The following is a 21,939-nucleotide window of genomic DNA, read 5'->3' on the forward strand; positions in this document are numbered from 1 at the left end:
TTCTTATTAAGCTGGCATTAAAGAAGCCAAGAAACATAGGTGGTTTATAGTGTTTATCAAAGTTAATGTCACAGCTGATGTTGTATCACTTCCAGAAATGCCCAGTTCAAAAACTTAAACAAAAATATTTTCTAATTTGTCAAAACCAAAACATTTTACTAACTGGTTCAACTCCCACCTGCTCCCAAGGACATGCATGCAAGTACAGAAAAACCTAAGTGCTTCCCTACTAACCTCCTTACAGCACCCAGGCTCTGGTCCACTCCTCTGCTCTCCCCTTTTCCTTGGCAATATTTGTGAGGTCTTTGGGAGCAGGAGGTTTGCAAGGTGCCAGCCAGTTCTGCTGTGGAGTGCAGGCTGGCTGCAGAGGGAGATGGCTGCTGGGCAGCTGCCCCACTGCCAGTGCCCCTCAGGCACCTTGCTTTAGACCGATGCTGTGGTATCGGCTATAGTTACAGTTCCATATACATTATGAAAATGAAAAATAGACCCTGTGGCCATGTGTTGTTTGGTTTCTGAGCTGAGGGTTTTCAGATTCCCTTGCTCTGTCCAGCAGGCTCAGAGACCAGCTCCTGGCAGGCTCCTTTATGCAGCTCCATACATATTTATGGCTGCCTTATTGCTGATTACTTTTTTGAACAACTAATCTGAATCTTCACTATCCCTACTCAACATGAGAACACCCAAGGCTTCTTTGTTCTTTTACTGTATTCAAGTACTCCCTAGGTGATTAATATCTGCATTAAAATAAGGCAATTAACTTAGGAGGGTGGTTGGAGAAGCTACATGAGCCTCACAGGGGACACCACACACATTGGAGTCAAAGAACATAGCTCTTCAAAGGACGATTACAGCAACTCACTTCCAAGATCTCACCATTCATGACATTCTCATGCTTTCATGACCATCTGACTTAACTGCCTCAGTGGGCTTTGTTCAATGTGTTTCTGTTTCTTTTACAAACATATTTCTTTCTGCCCCATCTTTTTCAGTTACAAAGAACTCTGCATCCCTTCCGATTTCTATACCCAAAACACGTGCGACATATCTATGGTTAATGGCATTCCATCACTTGCCTGAGAACAAGATCTGAAAGTTCAAAAGGACTTTTGGCTCTATAGCATGACCTTTTCTTTAGTGTGATTAGCCATATCTATATCTTTTATTTAATTTTATTTTGAGAGAGAGTTGTCAGTAATATATGCAAATCATGCTTAGCTAAGAGCTGTGTCAGACTGAGTGATGATTAACAAGGCTGTCTAGTGCTCTGCAGAAGGTGCATATTTAACTAAGCATTTACTTTATGCAATGGCATTACTGTAATATTTGTCTTATTATTCTGCATAAAGCTGACACAGAATTTTTAGGATTATAAATGGGACCAAAGATGTAAATGCAGCAGTCCAAGCAAACTCTTGAAGTTATTGCTGTTCACAGTGAATTGTACCATTTTGTGATGAATGACCAGCATTTAATTGTGACTCTGGTACCAGGCATAAAGCCATGACTCACAAGATTGTCCTCCTCCTACCAGTATTTTCATGGCTTAAAATCAGATATTAAAAGAGGAACCTGCACAGGCTGGAGAGGTGGGCACAAGACAACTTCATGAGGTTCAACAAGACCAAGAGCGGTGTCCTGCATCTGGGTCAAGGCAATCCCAAGCACAAATCCAGGCTGGGCAGCGAGTGGCTGGAGAGCAGCCCTGAGGAGAGGAACTTGGGGGTGCTGGTGAACGAAAAGCTCAACATGAGCCAGCAGTGTGCACTTGCAGCCCAGAGGGCCAACCAGAGCCTGGGCTGCATCAGGAGAAGTGTGGCCAGCAGGTGGAGGGAGGTGATTCTTCCCCTCTACTCTGCTCTGTTGAGACCCCACCTGGAGTACTGCATCCAGTTCTGGAGCCCCCATTACAAGAAGGATGTGGAAATGCTGGAGTGTGTCCAGAGAAGGACCACAAGGATGCTCAGAGGGCTGCAGCAGCTCTGCTATGAGGACAGACTGAAAGAGTTGGGGCTGTTCAGTCTGAAGAAGAGGAGGCTCTCAGGTGACCTTCTTGTGGCCTTCCAGTATCTGAAGGGGGGCTACAAAAAAGCTGGGGAAGGACTTTTCAGGATATCAGGGAGTGACAGGACTGCGGGGAATGGAGCAAAGCTGGAGGTGGGTAGGTTCAGCCTGGACATAAGGAGGAATTTCTTCACCATGAGAGTGCTGGGAGCCTGGAATGGGTTGTCCCAGGGAGGTGGTTGAGGCCCCATGCCTAGAGGTGTTTAAGGCCAGGCTGGATGAGGCTGTGGGCAGCCTGATCTAGGGTAGGGTCTCCCTGCCCATGTCAGGGGGGTTGGAACTAGCTGATCCTTGTGGCCCCTTCCAACCCTGACTGATTCCATGATTCTATGAAAGCTAAAAACAATTAGGAAATGTTTGAAACAGTAGAATGTGAATTTCAAAGCTGTTTCTGGCTGTAGATTTTCAAAAGCTGAGACTTTCTGTTGCGGTAATTCTAAAATAAAGAAGACATGCTATCCTTTAGACAACTTTGGCACAGGGTGGAGACACCACACTTGCATCATTTTCATATGCCACAATATCATATGGCTAAGAGCATCTTTGACCCAGCTCCTGGCACCTTGTATTCTGGCACCTTGTATACTGCAAAAGACTCATCAGGAATCATCCAAGCTCAGGCATGAGGCCAGCAGAGAGTCTTTTTTCTCATTAAATGAGAACATATAAATCCTAATTTGACTTAAGAAAGCACTATCTCAATGCAGTGCACCCTCAAACTGTTACAGAGAACAGTTTTCACCTGTAGTTACTGCTTTAAGCCTCTAAGAGACCACTAAGGTGAAATCAAGAAATTGATTCAATCATAGATCAATAAATACAACATAGGTTTCTAGGCATTGAAGGTGAGAAATAGCTGAAGAGTAGCTGGGTATGGCCCCTTCTCTTCATACCTTGCCTTTCCATTACTGATTCAGATGTGCTCACAGCAAGGTTTCATCGTAGGGATTTAATAACCAAATTTTAATAAATCTCATTCTGTCCTGACATTCAGAGATGAAAACAAACATGCCCAAGCATCTCTAATGAGGAGTATTAGCTCCTTCTGCAGAGAAACCTCAGCACATCTTAAACACCAAGTTTCCTAGTATATTTTGTATCTATACTCTGTGTCTTACTGTGCATCCTAACACAAGGAAAAAACAGGCACACGAGTGCCAGAGCTGCTTGTTCCTTTGGAACAAGGCCCCAATCATTCTGGAGCACCAAACTCTGCTTAAGGAGAAATGACAGAAAGCAATGCTCACAGGATCACAGGATGGTAGGGCTTGGAAGGGACCAAAGGAGATCATTGAGCCCAACCCCCCTGCCAGAGAAGGACAATGCTATCTAACACAGATCACAGAGGAACACATTCAGACAGGCCTTGAAAGTCTCCATGTAAGCAGACTCCACAACCTCTCTGGGAAGCCTGTTCACAAAGGAGAATTTCCACTCAGAAGGACATAGTTAAGAGAAAAACAAGCTGTGGAAGGGCTTACAATGTCATCATGTCCAGCTCAGCAGTGACACAGAATCAGTTGTCACCCCTGGCACCACAATTAGTCCTGATAGACATTTCTGTGACCACTTGTGAAAGCTTGTCAAAGACAGAAGTTCAGCAGCTCTCCAGGTGACTCAGCTCCATTGCTTTGCAACTCCCCCCACACTAATGGAAGTTTGAGCTTTTAATCAGTTTAAGCCTATTACCATTTGCCCCTTATTCTGTGGTTCTGCAGTGCAGAGTAGCCTGCTCTCTGCAGCTATATTTTGCATATTTTAGACTTTTATTACCCCTCCCAAAATGAGCGTGACGTGCACCTGAACAATCACAGTATGGCCGGGAGCCTTTCTCCAGTGCAAGGGCTCTCGGCATCTGTGGTAAAGCAAGCACCACCATTGCTCTTGTTGTGGCTCCTAAGAGATTAGCACTCCCTCATTAATACTCTCATTGGCACCACCCAAACCCACGTGTTTTCAGCCTAAAACTGTGAGTCCAACAAGAAGGCACCCAAACTGCATTTGAATTTGTCATATCCAATGAGCCAAAAATTTAATTAGGTCGAAGACATTATCATTGGCAGCAGCACTTCAGCTCACTAATTGTCACTGCTTAATACTTTCATTTTAATTATTTCCTTTATTGCCAGTCAACTCTCCTCCTTCCAAAAGTTTCCATGGGGTACATCATTCATGCTGTTTGAAGGCACGTTCAATGAACATGATTCCTTACATACCATTAGAAGTTGTCAAGGAAAGGAATCACTGAAAGCAGATTTGGCCTGTCACACTGCTCTTCCTAACTGATGGCTCTCCCTCAGCAAATGAGAGCAGCTCTTTCTCCTTCAACAGAGCACATAAAAGCAGCAGCTCCATTTCTCTGAGGCTTGCACTGTAGCACCTGCCACCCAGAAAGGATTTTCCAGTGCTAGGGATTTTGAATCTGTAGACTTTCAGAAGAGTCTGCAGATGGTATCTTGTTCCTCATCCCTCTTGGAAAGTGCAAATAGAGAGGAAATTCTGCAGTAGTATCATAAAGTAGTGGGATTTTTTTATGGAGGGAGATTATGGTATCTCCTTTGGCAGGAGAGCTCTCAGGAGAGCTTCAGACGAGTGCTATGATTGACAAGTACATTCAGTGAAAATGAACAGCTGCAAAGAATCCTTAGAAAGAGACGTTTCTGGACATGAAATAGAAACGGAATCACAGGAACAAAACGCAAGCAGTACGCAGCCCCTTGCAGAATGGTGCCTGATGTTAAAAGCACCAAAGCCCTCAGCACCAACCAGTGGGACTGGAGGCGAAAGATGACTGAGCTGAAAGGCAGGCAGCATGTTTGTAAACAAAGCAGAACAGCAATGCGGAGTCATGGCAGGGAAAGGCTCATTGATTAAATGGGTGAGCAATTTGCCACAGCGCATTCGGTGTGCTGCAGGGACATAATAGATGGCTTTGCAAAGTGCTTAGGAATGGTCAATTACACGCTTAAACCGTACAGATGTCTGCAGCACCACGAGCTGTGGGAGGACAACCCTCATGTGCTTGTATTTCTCCAAAGGAAAAACTTCCCTGTGCAGCTTTTTTTTTTTTTTCTCCAAAGTAAGGAATGGGTTTGCATTAAACCTATGCGCTCTGGTTTCAGTTTCATGCAAAGAGGCTTATGCTACATTGAAAAAGCAGAGCAAGTTAACACAACAGGTTTCAGGAGTTCTTTTTCCTGCTGAGCTTTCCCTGAAGCCCAGTTTTGTTTTTTTCCCTCTCGTGTACTGCAGCTACTGCCTTTTGTTCCAATTGTTAGTAATTCATTTAACTAAACAAAAATTGTTTCTCTTTCACATGATAGAAAACCAAAGGCTGGTTTATTATTCTACTGAGTGAAGGTAGAGATTTGAGGGATGAAGGAAATGAGTAAAACGAAATAATGAGGTAAAATGATAGGAAGTATTTCTAATTTTGTCCAAATTGCTTCCTCCATGGGTGATTCCAATGGCTATCACTTCTGGTTCACCATCTTCTGAAGTGTACACTTCAGAAAAAATAGAGGGTTTTTTCCAATTCATTGGACCATTTCAGAGCAAGCAGTGAGAAAGCACACAATAAAAGGTGGACTTGGCAATTTATCCCAGGAAAGTTAATGAAGCTGTCTCTGCTGGAGAATACAAGGCAGAAGTGAAGGAGCTGGGAAAGCACAGTGGTCTGGCCAAGCACAGTACCTGTGCTTCTAGACTATAATTACTATTCCTGCAACACAGGAATTCTTACAGAATTAGAGTTGTTTCAGTTGGAAGAGACCTCTAAGATTGAGTCCAGCTGTCAACTTAAGACCACTGTGGCCATTAAAGCATGTCCCAAGATTTTGTGTTCTTGCTCTGTTATGATTAATATTAGTCATAACAGCTAAGATCTTTGATAATTCTACTATAGAGTAAATTAGTCTTAGTGCAAAGCTAAGATCTTTGAAAAACATACTGTATGTTAATCCTTGTAATCCAGAAGATAGACACTGCATGGAAGCAAATGACTACCTGTCAGAGACTGAATCACAGAATGTCAGGGGCTGGAATAATAGAATCATAGAATCAGCCAGGTTGGAAGAGGCCTCCAAGATCATCCACTCCAACCTAGCACCCAGCTCTATCCAGTCAACTAGACCATGGCACTAAGTGTCCCATCCAGGCTTTGCTTGAACACCTCCAGGGATGGTGACTCCACCATCTCCCTGGGCAGCCCATTCCAATGCCAATCACTCTCTCTGGCAACAACTTCCTCCTAACATCCAGCCTAGACCTCCCCCCAGCACAACTTGAGACTGTGTCCCCTTGTTCTCTTGCTGGTTGCCTGGCAGAAGAGACCAACCCCACCTGGTTACAGCCTTCCTTCAGGTAGTTGCAGACAGCAACGAGGTCACCCCTGAGCCTCCTCTTCTGCAGGCTGCACACCTCCAGCTCCCTCAGCCTCTCCTCACAGGGCTGTGTTCTAGGCCCCTCGCCAGCTTTGTCACCCTTCTCTGGACACATTCCAGTACCTCAACATCCCTCTTGAACTGAGGGGCCCAGAACTGGACACAGGAGCTAACTAGGAAGGGAGCACTGCGGGATCTTATCCTCACCAAAAAGGAGGGTCTGGTTGAAGCAGAAAGAGTAAGAGTAGCAAGAAAAAAAAAAAGCTATTTAGGTCCTAGTAAGTGGGAATTAATGCACTGAGTAGAATGAAGACTTTACAGGCAGCAGAAATAAGTAAGAAAAAGAGTTTAAATGGTGCATAAGTGAGAAATGAAATCATCTGCTTTTTCAAGCACGTGAGCAATTCCATTAAACTAATCTGCTTTAATTACAGTAAGCTTAGAGAGACTACTCATATGCTTAAATTCAAACATATGATTAATTATTTCCCTAAAACAGAGCCCAGGCAAGAATGAATAATGCAAACGAATGTCGTATGTATGCATTTAAATGTTTCGAGTTATTTGATTCAGCATTCTAGATGAAAACTTTAAAATTAGCTTTTTGATGGAAAATCTGGTTCCTGGATGCAGAACATCCTCAGAAAGCAACATCTCACAGGATCACAGGATGTTAGGAGTTGGAAGGGAGCCAAGGAGATCATCGAGTCCAACCCCCCTGCCAGAGCAGGACAATACTATCTAACACAGATCACACAGGAACACATCCAGACAGGCCTTGAATGTCTCCATGGAAGGAGACTCCACAACATCTCTGGGGAGCCTGTGCCAGTGCTCTGTGACCCTTACAGTAAAGAAGCTCCCCTTGTGTAGAGGCAGAACCTCTTTTGCTGCAACTGAATCATTACACGGAATTATTTTGCTGAGTCAATTGTCTAATATAAGGTTCAAAGATAGCCAATCACAGCTAAGTGAAACAGCTCATATTCTATACGTGTGCTCAGTATGCTTCATGAAACAATGCAACAATCACATCCCTAAGTAAGTTCAAGCTGTACATAGGAGCTGACAGTATCTTTTTGCTCAGCTTTTACCAATAAACTGTTCTTCCAGAACTCGGATGTTAAAAATGGTCACACACACAGAGATTTCAACAATGACCAGATGCTTGCTGTTCAGACTGTCACAGGAGCCTGTTATGCATCAGTTAGTGTCTCTGATCACGAATTAATGACATTAATTTTGCCTTTATTTATTGGGTAATTTGCTATATTGGGTAAATTTGCAATTGGGTGATTTTGCCTTTAAATCTTGGGTATTGTCTATCTTATAAACTTACTCCTTGCTGTTACTTCGGGGGTGCTCTTATTGTTTGCTTTAAAGAAACAAAAAAAAGACATATCCACACCAGTATCTCTGAAACTAAAATAAAATATCCATCCAGATGCTGTCTGATGTCTCTATCATGACAAGTCTCAGCTGAACTCAGAGGTCAATCAGTCTATAAGGTACAGCACTTTATTCCGAGTGAAATGGGAATGGAGAAGGTGAATAATTAATTACTTCTATGACAAAAAAAGGAATTTTGTTCCTATCTTCCCATTCTAGTTTGGCCTTTAAACATGAAGTACAACAGATGCTGCCTTCAGAGCCGAGCACTGGCTCACCCTGATACGTATTCTGTGCTCGTGTTTGAGTCAGCATTTGAGAAGACCTGTTGCCATATGGAAAATCAGGAACAATTTCTCTAAATAATTACATCAGTTTATTGCTGTCTGTTGCCAAGAGAAACAAGCCTTGTTGGTAATATCCACTGGCGTTGCCAAGTAACTTAATCTTTAGGGAAACTAAATATGCTGCAGCACTAGCACTACCCTAACAGTAAATACAATTTCTAACTGATATCATCAAGGCCCTTAACTGTGTCTTTGTTCTGACAGTCTCCTAAGGTAATCTCTGCTCAGCTATGGCACGATGGCCTAGGAGGTATGAGTTATCACACTTGGCTGAGACATGCACAGTATGAGCCGGGCAATCTAGGCTGACCTGACAGTCACTGGGGAGAAATCAGAACTTTTAAGGAGAGATAAACACTTAACAGACAAGATCGACTGCATGGTAGAAGCGTCCATTTCTCCGCTGAGCAGGAGCCCAGGTGGAGGTGGTGTCAGCTTCACTGAGCATTAAAGTTAGGGAAGATTAATCCAGGTCAGGTGCTCTCCCATGGAGGCTGCCAGCAGAAATGGAAGCCAGTCCTTGGCAGCCTGATTAAACCTTTCCGTTGGGAGCAAAGCCTGGCAAGAGCTGAGCCTAAGGATGAGTCTGTTCTGTAAAACCTGGAGGCTGGGATTTTCAGACTACAACGGCTGTTCAACATCTGCAAGTGTGAGGCCTCTTAGTCAGGTGCTTAAAGGCAGATATAAATATTGGCTTCAGTTACCCAGGAAAGCCAAGCTGGCACCTTCCTCACACTCCTGCTGCAGGCACTGTTGTCATTCTCCAGCTAGTTTTGCTATTCCTTTCAGTTCGTTATCACTTGTAAACTTTGAAAACCTGCTGGTTAAGTGTTATCATCCAAATTGTTGCAGACAGCAACTACTGTTTCTCATTGCTCTTTCCACTTAAATTTCATTCCAGCTTGAAAAGACAGCACTGAAAATCCTCTTTTCCCCCCTCTCGAGTTTATTGGATTGAGCAGGCTTCCCCTCCACAGCTCCCTGCACTGCAGTTCTCATTTTCTGTCTTCTGCTTTCTGAAAACATGAACACAGCCCTGAAAAATACCACTCCTGCCTGAGGTACCACTTTGTTGCAGCGAACAACAGCAGCATGGTGACAGTGCTTCCCTGTCTCACCAAAATCACGTTGTGTCATTTTGCCTCAGCTGTGTTTCTAAGCAGCTCTTGATAAATTCTGTCTAACATGTTGCACTCTCCCCCACAGCTATTATCAGTGTTCAGATGGATGCCTGATGGGCCCTTTATTTAAGGCTCCTATTACACAAAGTATTTTGCAGTCTTCAGTCTTTCCTCCTTAACTGTGCTTGTTGATTCAAGAACTATCTTGCAGCCCTTGCTGACAGCAACTTGACAGGAACTACAGAGCTAATTGTGCTTTTCTGATTTCTCTGTGCTCTCTGTCTCTGATTCGTTTTGCCATGCTTATCCTCTCTCAGATGTTAACAACTTCTAATCAACATCTAGGATCCTTTCGTGGTTGGAGGCATATTTTATGTTCCACTACAAAAAAAACATTTCCTGTGCAGATGTCAGAACAGGATCCTCTTTTGTTTTGTTCTCTTCTTGCTTGGAAAGGGTGCCATAGGCAGAATGATTGCACATTAGACATACAAACTTCTCATCTGTATAAGAATGCTGATGACAAGGAAATATAATCCAGTGTTGCCAAGGCCTGATATTTCTGTCTTATGTTTGTCTTTTCTCCAACAGATCAGTCTAGGATATCTTCGGTATAGGAAACTAATTTATCACGCCTCATTGCTATGTATAGGCAGGGTATAAACACTCTCTAAGATCTGATTTGGACTGCTATTTATGCCCTTCTTTCAAATTCCTTCTAAGGAAACGTCTTTAATGACATGGGGCCATTACAGAAATGTAATGGACCTGGGGGTACAGGTAGATAGTAGGCTGAAGATGAGCCAGCAGTGGGCCCAGGTGGCCAAGAGAGCAAATGGCATCCTGGCCTGGATCAGGAGCAGTGTGGCCAGCAGGACAAGGGAGGTTATTCTGCCCCTGTACTCAGCACTGGTCAGGCCACACCTTGAGTGCTGTGTCCAGTTCTGGGCTCTTGAATTCAAGAGAGATGTTGAGGTACTGGAATGTGTCCAGAGGAGGGCAACAAAGCTGGTGTGGGGCCTGGAACATAAACCCTATGAGGAGAGGCTGAGGGAGCTGGGGTTGTTTAGCCTGGAGAAGAGGAAGCGCAGGGGTGAACTCATTGCTGTCTACAACTACCTGAAGGGACATTGTAGCCAGGAGGGGGGTGGCCTCTTCTCCCAGACAACCAGGAACAGAACAAAGGGACATAGTCTCAAGTTGTGCTGGGGGAAGTATAGGCTGTTAGGAGGAAGTTCTTTACAGAAAGAGTGATTGGCATTGGAATGGGCTGCCCATGGAGGTCACCATCCCTGGAGGCGTGCAAGCAAAGCCTGGATAAGGCACTTAGTGCCATGGTCTAGTTGACTGGATGGGGCTGGGTGCTAAGTTGGCCTGGATGATCTTGGAGGTCTCTTCCAACCTGATTGATTCTATGATCTACATTTTGTATGATATCATATTCTGTATGTTTTCTTTACCATCAATTATATTTTACTGAATTAAGGTATTTCTATGAGGAAAACCATTCTACCAGAGCATATTTCTGCTTTAACTAGTAATTCAACAACTGAATGCTTCCAGATATAGCGACCATTTTTTCCTCCACCACCATGATTTTTTTTAGGTCAAATCCTAGACCAGTGTTTTAAAACCTAGTTGGCACAAGCAGCCTATCTCTTAGCCAGGGTAACTGGATAAGTCACATGTCAGCACAGACCTCCATCCTTCCAAATCTACAGCTGATAATATTTGAACCAATCCTGATTAAATGGATTTATCCTTATTCCTAGACCAGCAATTCATAAATTATTTTACTGTGTACTTACAGATAATTTACTCTTTAAAAAATGAATATAGATTAGCCTGCAGGGTACAGTGTGTGTCGAATCAATTGTTTGCAATATAAGGAAGGAAATATCTAAGTACACAGAGCAATCTCTGTAGCTCCTTTTCTACTTATGGAGGTCGATCCTTTGTCTTCATCGTTCCAATAGTGTATACAAACTGGCATTGACAATTTACAGCTATTTGCTTCCTCAGGTTCTGTATTTCCTTTGTATTTCTCAAGGTCACATGGACTCAGCCAAACCTGAAAGTCATTTTAATTCCCAGTCTTTTCATTTTGCTACAATGTAATTATCTTATAGATTTTTTTTGTGTGTGTAGACTTATTTATTGTTTTTCTTTTTCCTCTTGAGGAAGTATACAGTAATGAGAATTTAAGTTACCTAACTTAAATTAGGTAACTGTCACCAATATTTAAAACTTAATGGCATTTTTAAAATTACATAAGTAATCCAAGCATAAAAAATATCCTTTATGATACCATTTCAGAGCAGTGGCATCAAATCCTTATCTTACAATAACCTGTGACTCAGAAACATTAAACACAAACCATCATCACATTTTCTTCTAAAGTTGAATATTCCTTGAGTTATAGACAGTGTCCTCTTTAAATCTGGGCTAAAGCATCTTTAGGAGATACAAAATGGAATATCCAGCATTTTACTTTAAACTCAGTGTACTAAATTATCTTCTTAGATACCCATATGTAACCTTACAGGTTTTAGAAACCAGAATTTGTCCTTGTATATTCAGATGCAGCAATGTATCTGCTTTACATTCCTCCTCTGCCTTTGCTAATGCAATATTTTATAGATGATGCACTCTCAGAGAGGCCACCAGCCCAAGTGGCTCAAGGCACCTTGCTATAAAGACATGCTTGAATTTAAATCCACACATTTAAATCCATCATAAGTCTGCATGCTTTGTAGCATCAAGAGAGTCTTAAAGATAAGCATATGCCTAAACAGTGCACTGAACTGAGGTTAGAAATGAGGTTTATTCTCTGAAGGAGAAGAGCAGTTGCAATATCCCAGTACAGATTAATGATGCTGTATGAGATTTATCTGTGTATATAGCAGGAAGAGGAAAGTCTCCATTAATAAGAGAAGAGAAAATAATAATTCAGCAAATGCTGGAAATTGTAATAAGCAGGAAAACACTTGAGCTCATGCTGAACCACAGGTTTCATCCTGTACAGTGTGCAGCTCTCATAAAATATGACTGCATTCAAGAGAATGATTTGTTACCTTGAATACTGTTTGCTTTTTCCTGAAGAAGAGTGATAGTGTTCCAGAGCTCCACGATACAAGTCTTTATGATAGAACATTGCCAGTGTGAGGAGATTAACTTGTTATAACATAGTTTAGAATGAGAAAAACTTACTTGAAGGCATTGGCATCTCCATGCACCTTATAGTTGTCTGCACTGATTCTTGAGATAACTCTCGTGACAGCAATGAGGATGCCAATATTGACCTGAGGAGGAAGAAGGAGGAAAACCTGGTCAGCAAAGTAAGCACTGACTGTCAGAGGTGCACACTGCCCTGGGAGTGTACAAATGCAACAGAAAACAGGAACTTTGCACATTACATTTATCTGGCAAAAGATATTTCTGTTTGGGACCGGTATGGTTTGACCCCTGCCAGTGGATTTCCCTCTGCCCACAGTGGGTAACTCTTGTTTGTGCTTTCCTTCCTTCAGTAACAGTCCTTGCCTGTATAGGATAAGGATGGATTGCTACATTGCTTCACAGCTACAGAAGTGCTCAGGATCCGCACTGCACAAAATTGCCCTAATAATCTACTACCAGCGCATGAATTAGACACAAACTTCAGTGAAGAGGAGCATGTGTGTGCATGCTCTTTGCTGTTGTGCTTGTGTGTGCACAGACTTTCCTGCTACACTTCACAGTGTACAAATCCCTGCTTCTTACCAAAGTCTGCTTGCAATTTAAGCACAAGATTATTTTAAAATAACAATGATTAAAATAAGTTAAGCCTGAAGTCTGCTCTTCAAAAGCCCTGCTCCTTTTAATGTCAGTGCCAGCAGAAACAGCCATAAAATGAAAATAACCCCAACCAGAAAAGAAGGAAATCTTGAAATGACTAACACTGAAATGTCTCACAAAAGAGTTTGCTCTGCAGTCACAGGTGAAGAAAGAAGGAAATACTTTATCCCTTAAAGGAAATGCAACAAAGACTGTCTTGCTGTGCAAAGACCCTGGGTTTAAAGACAAAAGCCAAGAAGAGAATGTGAAGGTTAAAGATGCATTTCCATCTTCCTGTCCAAAGTTAGGCATCAACTACAAAGGTGATATTTAGCAAGAAGTTATGAACAAGGGCAGAACAAACCTATCCTGAACTACAGAATGACAGGGAAGACTTCAGAAACAGTGCTCAGTTAGGACTTGATGATCACACGTTGTTTTGATGTAAATATTCTAATTCTGAGGATGAGAGGGTGACTTTTAAAGTGTTTACATTTGACGATGTTTATTTCCTTAGCATTTTTCAGGTCTTTTGCCTACACTTATTTTCTTGCTTCTAAGGGCAGATGATCACCTGGTGTAAAGCAGGAGCAGAGCTGTGATGGTTCATTTCCATCACAGGGGTTTAGCCCATGCAAAGAACACCAGGTCTATTACTAGTAAACACAGGTGTACTTGCTGTTCAACCGGCTTTACAGAGATGAGGAAGAGGTGAAATGCAACAGTCTGCAGATAGTTTTCCCGATTCCCACCAAATCATACATCCTAAATGACTTTTATAAATTCTTTGAGGTGTTAATGAGCATATTTTGAGAAACCCATTTATATGCTAAGTACTGTGATGGTTTGGGTGTTACTCAGCCCCCCACACTGAAGAAAATCACCCAGACTGGCCTCAGCAGCTCTGGAAACTGAATGGAGCTTTATACTTACAGCTTAGCACAAGACACAAGCAGATATATACAACAGATACAGAAACAGACGAGTTAAAAAGGTGTGGTGAAGAGTCCAAAGGGCACAAAATGGGCTTAAGCATGCCCTGTCTTACTTACCTGCCTGCCTGCACTGCAGCCCGAGCGGGAAAACAGGACAGAGGGAGCGCAGGCAGCCCAGTCCGGTTCAATCCGGTCGCCTGAGAGGGCTCTCACAGGGCCCACGCCCCTGCCGCCTGCCAGGCGAATGCGCCCCCATGTTTGGAGCAGAGCAGCCTGTGGGTGCTGCCTGGTTTGGGTCTGTCTGGGTGGCTGCCAGAGGTGGTTGGGTGATTGTGTGGCCAGTGAGACCATTCGCCTCGGCCATGGCCCTGTAACAGGGCTGAACAGGTGAATAAGGAGCTGCCTGCTCGTTAGTTCCTCCCTCACCTGCTGCTCGCCTGCCCATCGCCTCAGCTGCCTCAGCCAGCAGCTGATTCCACTTTGCAGCCCTGTGGAATTTGCCACAAGACTTCTATTAACTATTTTCCTGCCTATGCTTTGGGCCACAGCCATTAGGACCAGTGAGTATTCTTAACTCTCTATTCAAGTTGCTAAAGGAATTTAATCAGCCTCACAAGCAGTGAATGAAGCCTCCAGACTCTCTATCAAAGACCTTTCTAAACCCTTTCAAAATCCCATTGCACAGAGACATTCTGTAACAGAGTTCTGCTAACTGCTCCCAAGAGCTTGTGTGGAGAGTTGTAAAGAAGTTTGGAGAATTATTTTGTGTATATTAATAAATTATTTCATAACTTTTAAATCAGCCTCATTGCATTTCACCCCAAACTCAGATTTCAACTAGTGCCCTTAATAACAAAAGGTAATACACAGGAGCCCTCCTAGAAACCTGAGTCCCCAGGAGGGGCTCACAACCACTCTTCCACCTTCCTCCCACCCCTCTCCCTTACCCCAGACCTTGCCTTATATTCAAGGAAAGTTTGGAGGGTCGGCCAGGTTAGGAAGCAGATGGATTAGTAACACAGACTAATTAGGTTAGAGCGAGAGGTTCAGCCCCAGCGAGACTGAGAGTGATTCTGTTATCTATGTTTGTGTTCTTGTTCTTATACATCTCAGCAAGCCTATGAGTGAAGTAGACATCACCATCGTTTTCCTTTCACAGCCTGTAATCTAATTCTTCTCACCAAAACATTTTATCTAGCTTCAAACTAGCACAAGTACCCATGTTGGCCGAAGCAGCAGGCACGAATGTGAACAAGTTGGTGGAGGCACCATCCCTGGAGGTCTTCAAGAAAAGACTGGATGGGGCACTTAGTGCCATGGTCTAGTTGATTGGATAGGGCTGGGTGCTAGGTTGGACTGGATGATCTTGGAGGTCTCTTCCAACCTGGTTGATTCTATGATTCTATGATTCTCTTTCTCTCTTCTCTTCCTCCTCCTCCAAACTCTCCACTTTATTGCTGCGTGTTCACCAAAGAGCCATCTCTGTCCTTCTAGAATTACACAGAAAATGTCTCTGCACCCCTGACATCTTTCCTGACACATCATCTTTCAGTGGCCTTTTTAAGTCTTTTAACCAAAATGTCAGTCTTTTCTTTCGACCATTCCTTGTAGATGTCTTACTGACAGTTCAAGTTCAGCCTAACATAGATGTTTCATCATCCTTTTTTTTCTGATGACTGCAGACAACAGCACATTTCTGCCAGCCACATGAGTGCTTAACTGATGCTTCCCTCCATTCCTAATGCTTTTAGACACTCCTAGATTTTTATTGCTGCATAGTACCTTTAAACATGAGCAGACTTTTCCCTAAATAATGTATATTGAAATACTTCTCTTAAAAACTCCAATGAAATAAATACATTTAAGAGAAAAGATATGAAACCTTACTTGAAGCCTCATTCTTCAAATTCTGAACATCCTACATCTCAAAAACATCAATGAAAGTTAAGAATAATAAGCACCAACAAATGAATACAGAAATTCCATGATCTCTTTGGGTCCCTTCCAACCCCTGATATCCTGTGATCCTGTAATGCTCTGAATATTGCAAACTCTCACTCAAATTGGACATGAACCCTAAGATCTGGTCATCATAAACCAGCATGAGATAATTCTATAAAGCATAAACTTCAGCATTTCTAGATTAATGTTAATTCCAGTATTAAAAGAAAAAAAAAAGTTAAATTGGAAATTAATTTCCTAAGTATTTTGGATGAAATGAGCATTTAAAAAGGCCTTGAGCATCTCCTGTTTTGCATTCAGTACAACAACATCCTTTCCAGGGTGTTTAATGGGTTTAAAAGGGAAGGAGGAAACACTGTGATCTCACCACTGATAAAACTCGAGGTAAAATTAGCAATGAGCCATTACACTCAAGTCCCAAAGTTCCATATTTGTATTTCCTGAGCCACTTGAAAGTTTTGGCTTAGTTATTTTAAGAAATTAGTCTAATCTCCTTCAGACTAAATAAACAAATTTTCTACAAATGCATTGCTTTGTTAATGCTTCAGTAAGTAAAGCATGGAGGTATTTCCACTGCCCTCATAATGGGAAACCAAAATACAGCCACTGAACTCTCTCGCCAGTGATTTTTTTGGCATCTGATATAAACCCTTTGCCAATTCTTTGAATATGAGTGTGCTTAGTTGATGAAACACTCATTATGTTTTAACCTATATCAGAAGGTTCAAGGTAGAAGAATAAACGTTTGGGTAAAGGAACTGCTTATTGTTCCTACTTCTTACTTTTCTGAAAGGACAGATTACCTGATACTTGTGGGGGTTTGCCTTAAAACAACACAGAAACAGAGAATATTTTTACTTGCAGGTAGTGGCCACACTCTATACTTTCAAAAATGCACAGCTAATAACATTAGTGCTTGCTTTGTAACTCACAGGACTCCTTTGGAGGCAGCTTGTCCAACCCCAGGCACTCACAATTCTCTTCAAAATCAGTAGGAGCTGCCAGTTCCTATTATTGTAAGCTTGATCCAAAGCCCACCAGAGCCAATAGAAAGATCCCAATGACATCAGGGAGCAGCTCTGGCTCAGTCTAGTGACAACTTCATCTGACTAGAAGTTGTCAGATCATGAAGAGAGTTAAATGAGTAAAAGAAAGTCTCTTTCAAAATCTTTTCTTAGCAAAATTTTGGCAGACCAGATACAGTGAGACAAAGTCCCTCACGTAGCTCGGGGATTTTTGTCAGGGGTTTCACTTAGATTTCCTCCAAGTCTCGTAAGATTTTTGTTTCTTCTTTAGCAGAGTGCAGAAATCCCACGCGTAAAATCCCCCTGATGTGGTGGGTTGCCTCCTAGCCAAGAAAAGGTTTGGCAGCACAGAGAAACCAAAAAAAGAGGTGGATAAAACACACTGCCTTAATTAAATCCATTGACCAGCTTTCCTCTAAAACCACAAACTATTTTAGGTTGCACTTCAGTTTTGGGCAATGGTACAGGGAGCTATAACTGACTCTTCCAATCTAAACCTCCAACAAGGTTTAACATCTTTTCTCTCACGGTGTGAGTTCATTTAATCGCTTACCATGACATCATTGGTAGCACACCAATGCTGCAAGTTGTTGCATTTGCAGCCTATTGCTCAGGCAGATCAGAAATTGTGGGTGCTATGCATTTTCAAACACAGCTAGTTGATTAAATTAGACCAGGGTTAAAACTAGGCAGAATGATTTTGGAAAGCCTGATTCCACTTTTACCTGTCACAGAGCAACTACAGAAGGAACAGAATAAATTGAGTCGGTTTAGACTTCTGTGTATATGACTTCATATTAATGTAGTATCCCACCAGTCAGAGCTGAATACCAGAGCGAAACTTTCAGGTTGGAAAGGAAATACACAACAATTAAAAATAATCATAGAATGGTTTGGATTGGAAAGGACTTTTAAAAGTCATCTAGTCAGTAAGCAGGGACATTTGTAACTAGATCAGTTTGCTCAGCTGAATGTTAAAGTGTAACATATCTGTGACTTCTACTCTTTCTTAATACTCACAGAATCACACAATGTCAGGGGCTGGAGGGGACCTTGAAGGCTCATCCAGTCCACTCCCCCTGTCAGAGCAGGATAACCTAGATCAGATCACACAGAAATGCATACAGGCAGATTTTTTATATCTCCAGAGAGGGAGACTCCACAACCCCCCTGGGCAGCTTGTTCCAGGGTTCCATCACTCTCACAGGAAAAAATTCCTCCTTATGTTTACATGAAACTTCCTATGCCTCAACTTCCACCGTCCTATCACTGGGCATCACCCAGCAGAGCCTAGCTCCAGCCTCCTGCCACTCAGCCTTTATATATTTTAATTCCTCCTGTACCCTTGCTCCAAAAAAAGTTGCATGCTTCCCTGTGGTTAAGCAAGAAAAAAATAATTGTAAAACAACAAAGAAATTTAATTTTTAAATAGTAAAATTAGTCATAACTGAGTATTAAGAAGAAAGAATGAGAAGCTTAGCAGCTGTGGTCTGTTCATTTGTACTCTAATCCATCACAGTGCTTAAGCAGACACTTGATTTGAATGACTCTGAGGAACCCTACCGTCTCGGGGCCTTGGAACACTATGGGTCCAATTCAGCCATCTTTTCCCATGATGAATGTTGTCTAATAAAAGCCAGAGAGGGCCACCTTGCAGAATAAGGTACTGCTTAGCTTATGGAACTGCCTGCAGAATAAGGTACTGCTCAGCTCATGGAACTGCCTGCAGAATAAGGTACTGCTCAGCTCATGGAACTGCCTGCAGAATAAGGTACTGCTCCGCTCATGGAACTGCCTGCAGAATAAGGTACTGCTCCGCTCATGGAACTGCCTGCAGAATAAGGTACTGCTCAGCTCATGGAACTGCCTGCAGAATAAGGTACTGCTTAGCTTATGGAACTGCCTGCAGAATAAGGTACTGCTCAGCTCATGGAACTGCCTGCAGAATAAGGTACTGCTCAGCTCATGGAACTGCCTGCAGAATAAGGTACTGCTCCGCTCATGGAACTGCCTGCAGAATAAGGTACTGCTCCGCTCATGGAACTGCCTGCAGAATAAGGTACTGCTCAGCTCATGGAACTGCCTGCAGAATAAGGTACTGCTTAGCTTATGGAACTGCCTGCAGAATAAGGTACTGCTCAGCTCATGGAACTGCCTGCAGAATAAGGTACTGCTCAGCTCATGGAACTGCCTGCAGAATAAGGTACTGCTCCGCTCATGGAACTGCCTGCAGAATAAGGTACTGCTCAGCTCATGGAACTGCCTGCAGAATAAGGTACTGCTCCTCTCATGGAACTGCCTGCAGAATAAGGTACTGCTCAGCTCATGGAACTGCCTGCAGAATAAGGTACTGCTCAGCTCATGGAACTGCCTGCAGAATAAGGTACTGCTCAGCTCATGGAACTGCCTGCAGAATAAGGTACTGCTCAGCTCATGGAACTGCCTGCAGAATAAGGTACTGCTCAGCTCATGGAACTGCCTGCAGAATAAGGTACTGCTCCTCTCATGGAACTGCCTGCAGAATAAGGTACTGCTCAGCTCATGGAACTGCCTGTAGAATAAGGTACTGCTCAGCTTACAGAACTCATCCTAAATCTGCACTGTTACACAAAGGTGGAACAACCAGCACAAGAACTTAATAAATCATATATGCTCAGCAGGGATAAGTGAGAGAATATTTTCTTTTATATTGCATATTCACAGGCAAGCCTCAGTTGAAGATGATAATAGGAGTCGCAGCCTGAGATCTAAGTTCCACACAGTCCCATTTGAAGACACTGGGTACAAAGCTAATGTCCCCACAGCACAGACCTGTTAGCAACATGAGAATGCAAATCAGTTTGCTCCATAAAAATTACCTTTATCCAAAAAAACTTGCACAAACCCAGCAGAAAAGACAACTACGTGCAGGGAAAGCAATAGAAAGGACCTGCCACTACAGCCCAGTATCTCCCCCTGCAATGAGTTGTCAAGTCTGCAGCACATCCACTGCTCCTTGTACACAGATGCTTTCTGCAGAATTTTCTTAATTCTGCCATATCTATGGAAACACACCAAGGCAGCAGATGGCTGATAACAAACAAAGCCTCCTGCCAGAAGTTTTAATGTCTTATTCCAAAAATTCAGGTGCTTTGTCAAGTGTTGCTTGTTTGGGTTCTGTGTTGTGTGTTCTGTTTGTTTGTTTCCACCTAAGACATGTCTTAGACCACCTTTGGCTGAGATTAGTTTGGTTTTGAAATTATTTTCAACACTTTTTGTCAAAGCTGCTTATAGAGACTTGGGTGTTGTGGTTTAGGGGTGGGAGAGAGTGATCTTTAAACCTGAAGATGCACATAGAAGCCAAAAAACCTATACATAGAAGGAACTATTCCCTTCATCACGTGCCTTGAATCAAACAAATTCCTTCCAAAGAAAGCACTTTGGGTATGGGAATCGATATAGGGCTGGGAGGTTCTGTGAATTACTCCCTAGAAAAATATGTGTGAGCATGTTTTTCCCCAGTCACACTCCCACCACATCACTGTTTTAAGGCTCCATAATGGCTATATTGCCTGTGAGGCTATGGCAAGACAAAAGTAGATTGTGTCTGCCTAGTCTCTAGTGAGTGGGAGTTGAAAAGAGCAGTCCCTGTTTTCTTCACAGCATAATCCTTTTTCTTGGCAGAGAGAAGTTGTGGATGGAAGTAGTTAAAAACTGCTTTTTGAGAAGTATTTTCATAGCTAAACACTAGTTCATGCAACTAGTGGGTAATTTGTTATTTAAAGAGCACAGGCACACATGCACACACCAAATAGTGTTGAGTCTTGTTATTTCCCAATAGACACTAACCCATTTTTCAGCTAGCATATTCCATGCCTAGAGAGAGTAATCTGCCAGCTCACTTGCTGCTATTCTGGGCAGAGCTAGGTTTAGACTATTTAACAAATTGCTCTATGTGGATCAATCTTGTGAGCTCACTCTTTCTCAAAATATTTGCATCGCTACAAGAATATAATTTGAGCTGCACAAGCATTTCATAGCATAAGAGAGAGAGAAAGCCATCTAAACCCTTACTTTCACTGGCAAGCAGCTACACATGCAAATTGTTGGAGTCTGTGCTCACTCAGATGAGGAAGGGTTTCACTGTCTGCCATGCTCTGATTAATACCATCTTTGGATGGCAGGTGGGAAAGATTTGATTTCACTGGTTGCATCTCATTTCCTCCTTTGCTGCTGAACAATGGCCAGAAAGCAAGTGCTAATGTGAGAAGGAGACATTAGAATACTAGATTATTTCACTTGCTCTCCAATCATCAATATATGCATATCCTTGGATATACATTCACATATATAAAGTCCAAGGTAAGGGCCAACAAGGTATTAAATTTACTGGAATAAGGTCCAGATCTGTTTAGCCAGCTCTAACCCAGTGATGAACAGTTCTTATTTTCCATGTTTATGCATTGACTTAGATAACAGAGCTTCTGCCCATGCTGCATAGGGACTTTCCAGTGTTGCCTTTAATAATTTGATTTAAATGCTAACATGAGACAACTTCTGTCACATCAATGTAGCAACAGTTTTCACTGGTTTGTTAATATATGCTTATACAACCTAGTGTTTCAGAGTGTGTATCTTGTGTCAAAGATGCTGGAGTAGGCTGGGCTGCTTAAAAGAGGCACTGATTTCACTGTCTCCCAGGCAAATGTTTGGATGTCCACTCAGCTGCACTGTAAAATTGCCTGTGAAGGAAAAGGTCAGCCAAGGAGTCGCCCTCTGCTTGCAAACGGTTATAGAAACATGCAATGGTAAATGCTAGCTCTAAATGTGCATCTCTCCTTCCTGCCTTTGCCTTGTGAGCAGGGTGTGTAAGATTTTTCTCTGTGATGAAAACTGGGGAAGTTTCTTTGTGGAAATCTTAG

General features: G+C 42.6%; 1 protein-coding gene across 7 annotated transcripts in view; it reads right to left on the minus strand.

Moving 5' to 3' along the window:
• The window catches only part of ADGRD1 (adhesion G protein-coupled receptor D1), a 185,560-nt gene that overhangs the window by 17,860 nt on the left and 145,761 nt on the right, over positions 1–21,939 (minus strand). For 5 of the 7 annotated variants that reach the window (XM_064168719.1, XM_064168718.1, XM_064168720.1 and 2 more), the window contains one exon: positions 12,514–12,605. In XM_064168719.1, coding sequence (XP_064024789.1) covers positions 12,514–12,605 — 92 coding nt within the window. Of the gene's footprint in view, positions 1–4,168; positions 4,536–12,513; positions 12,606–21,939 lie in introns of those variants that run through there. The other 2 variants (XM_064168723.1, XM_064168721.1) reach the window with 1 other exon arrangement.

The sequence above is a fragment of the Pogoniulus pusillus genome, chromosome 30, assembly GCF_015220805.1.
Source record: "Pogoniulus pusillus isolate bPogPus1 chromosome 30, bPogPus1.pri, whole genome shotgun sequence".
Lineage (NCBI taxonomy): Eukaryota > Metazoa > Chordata > Aves > Piciformes > Lybiidae > Pogoniulus > Pogoniulus pusillus.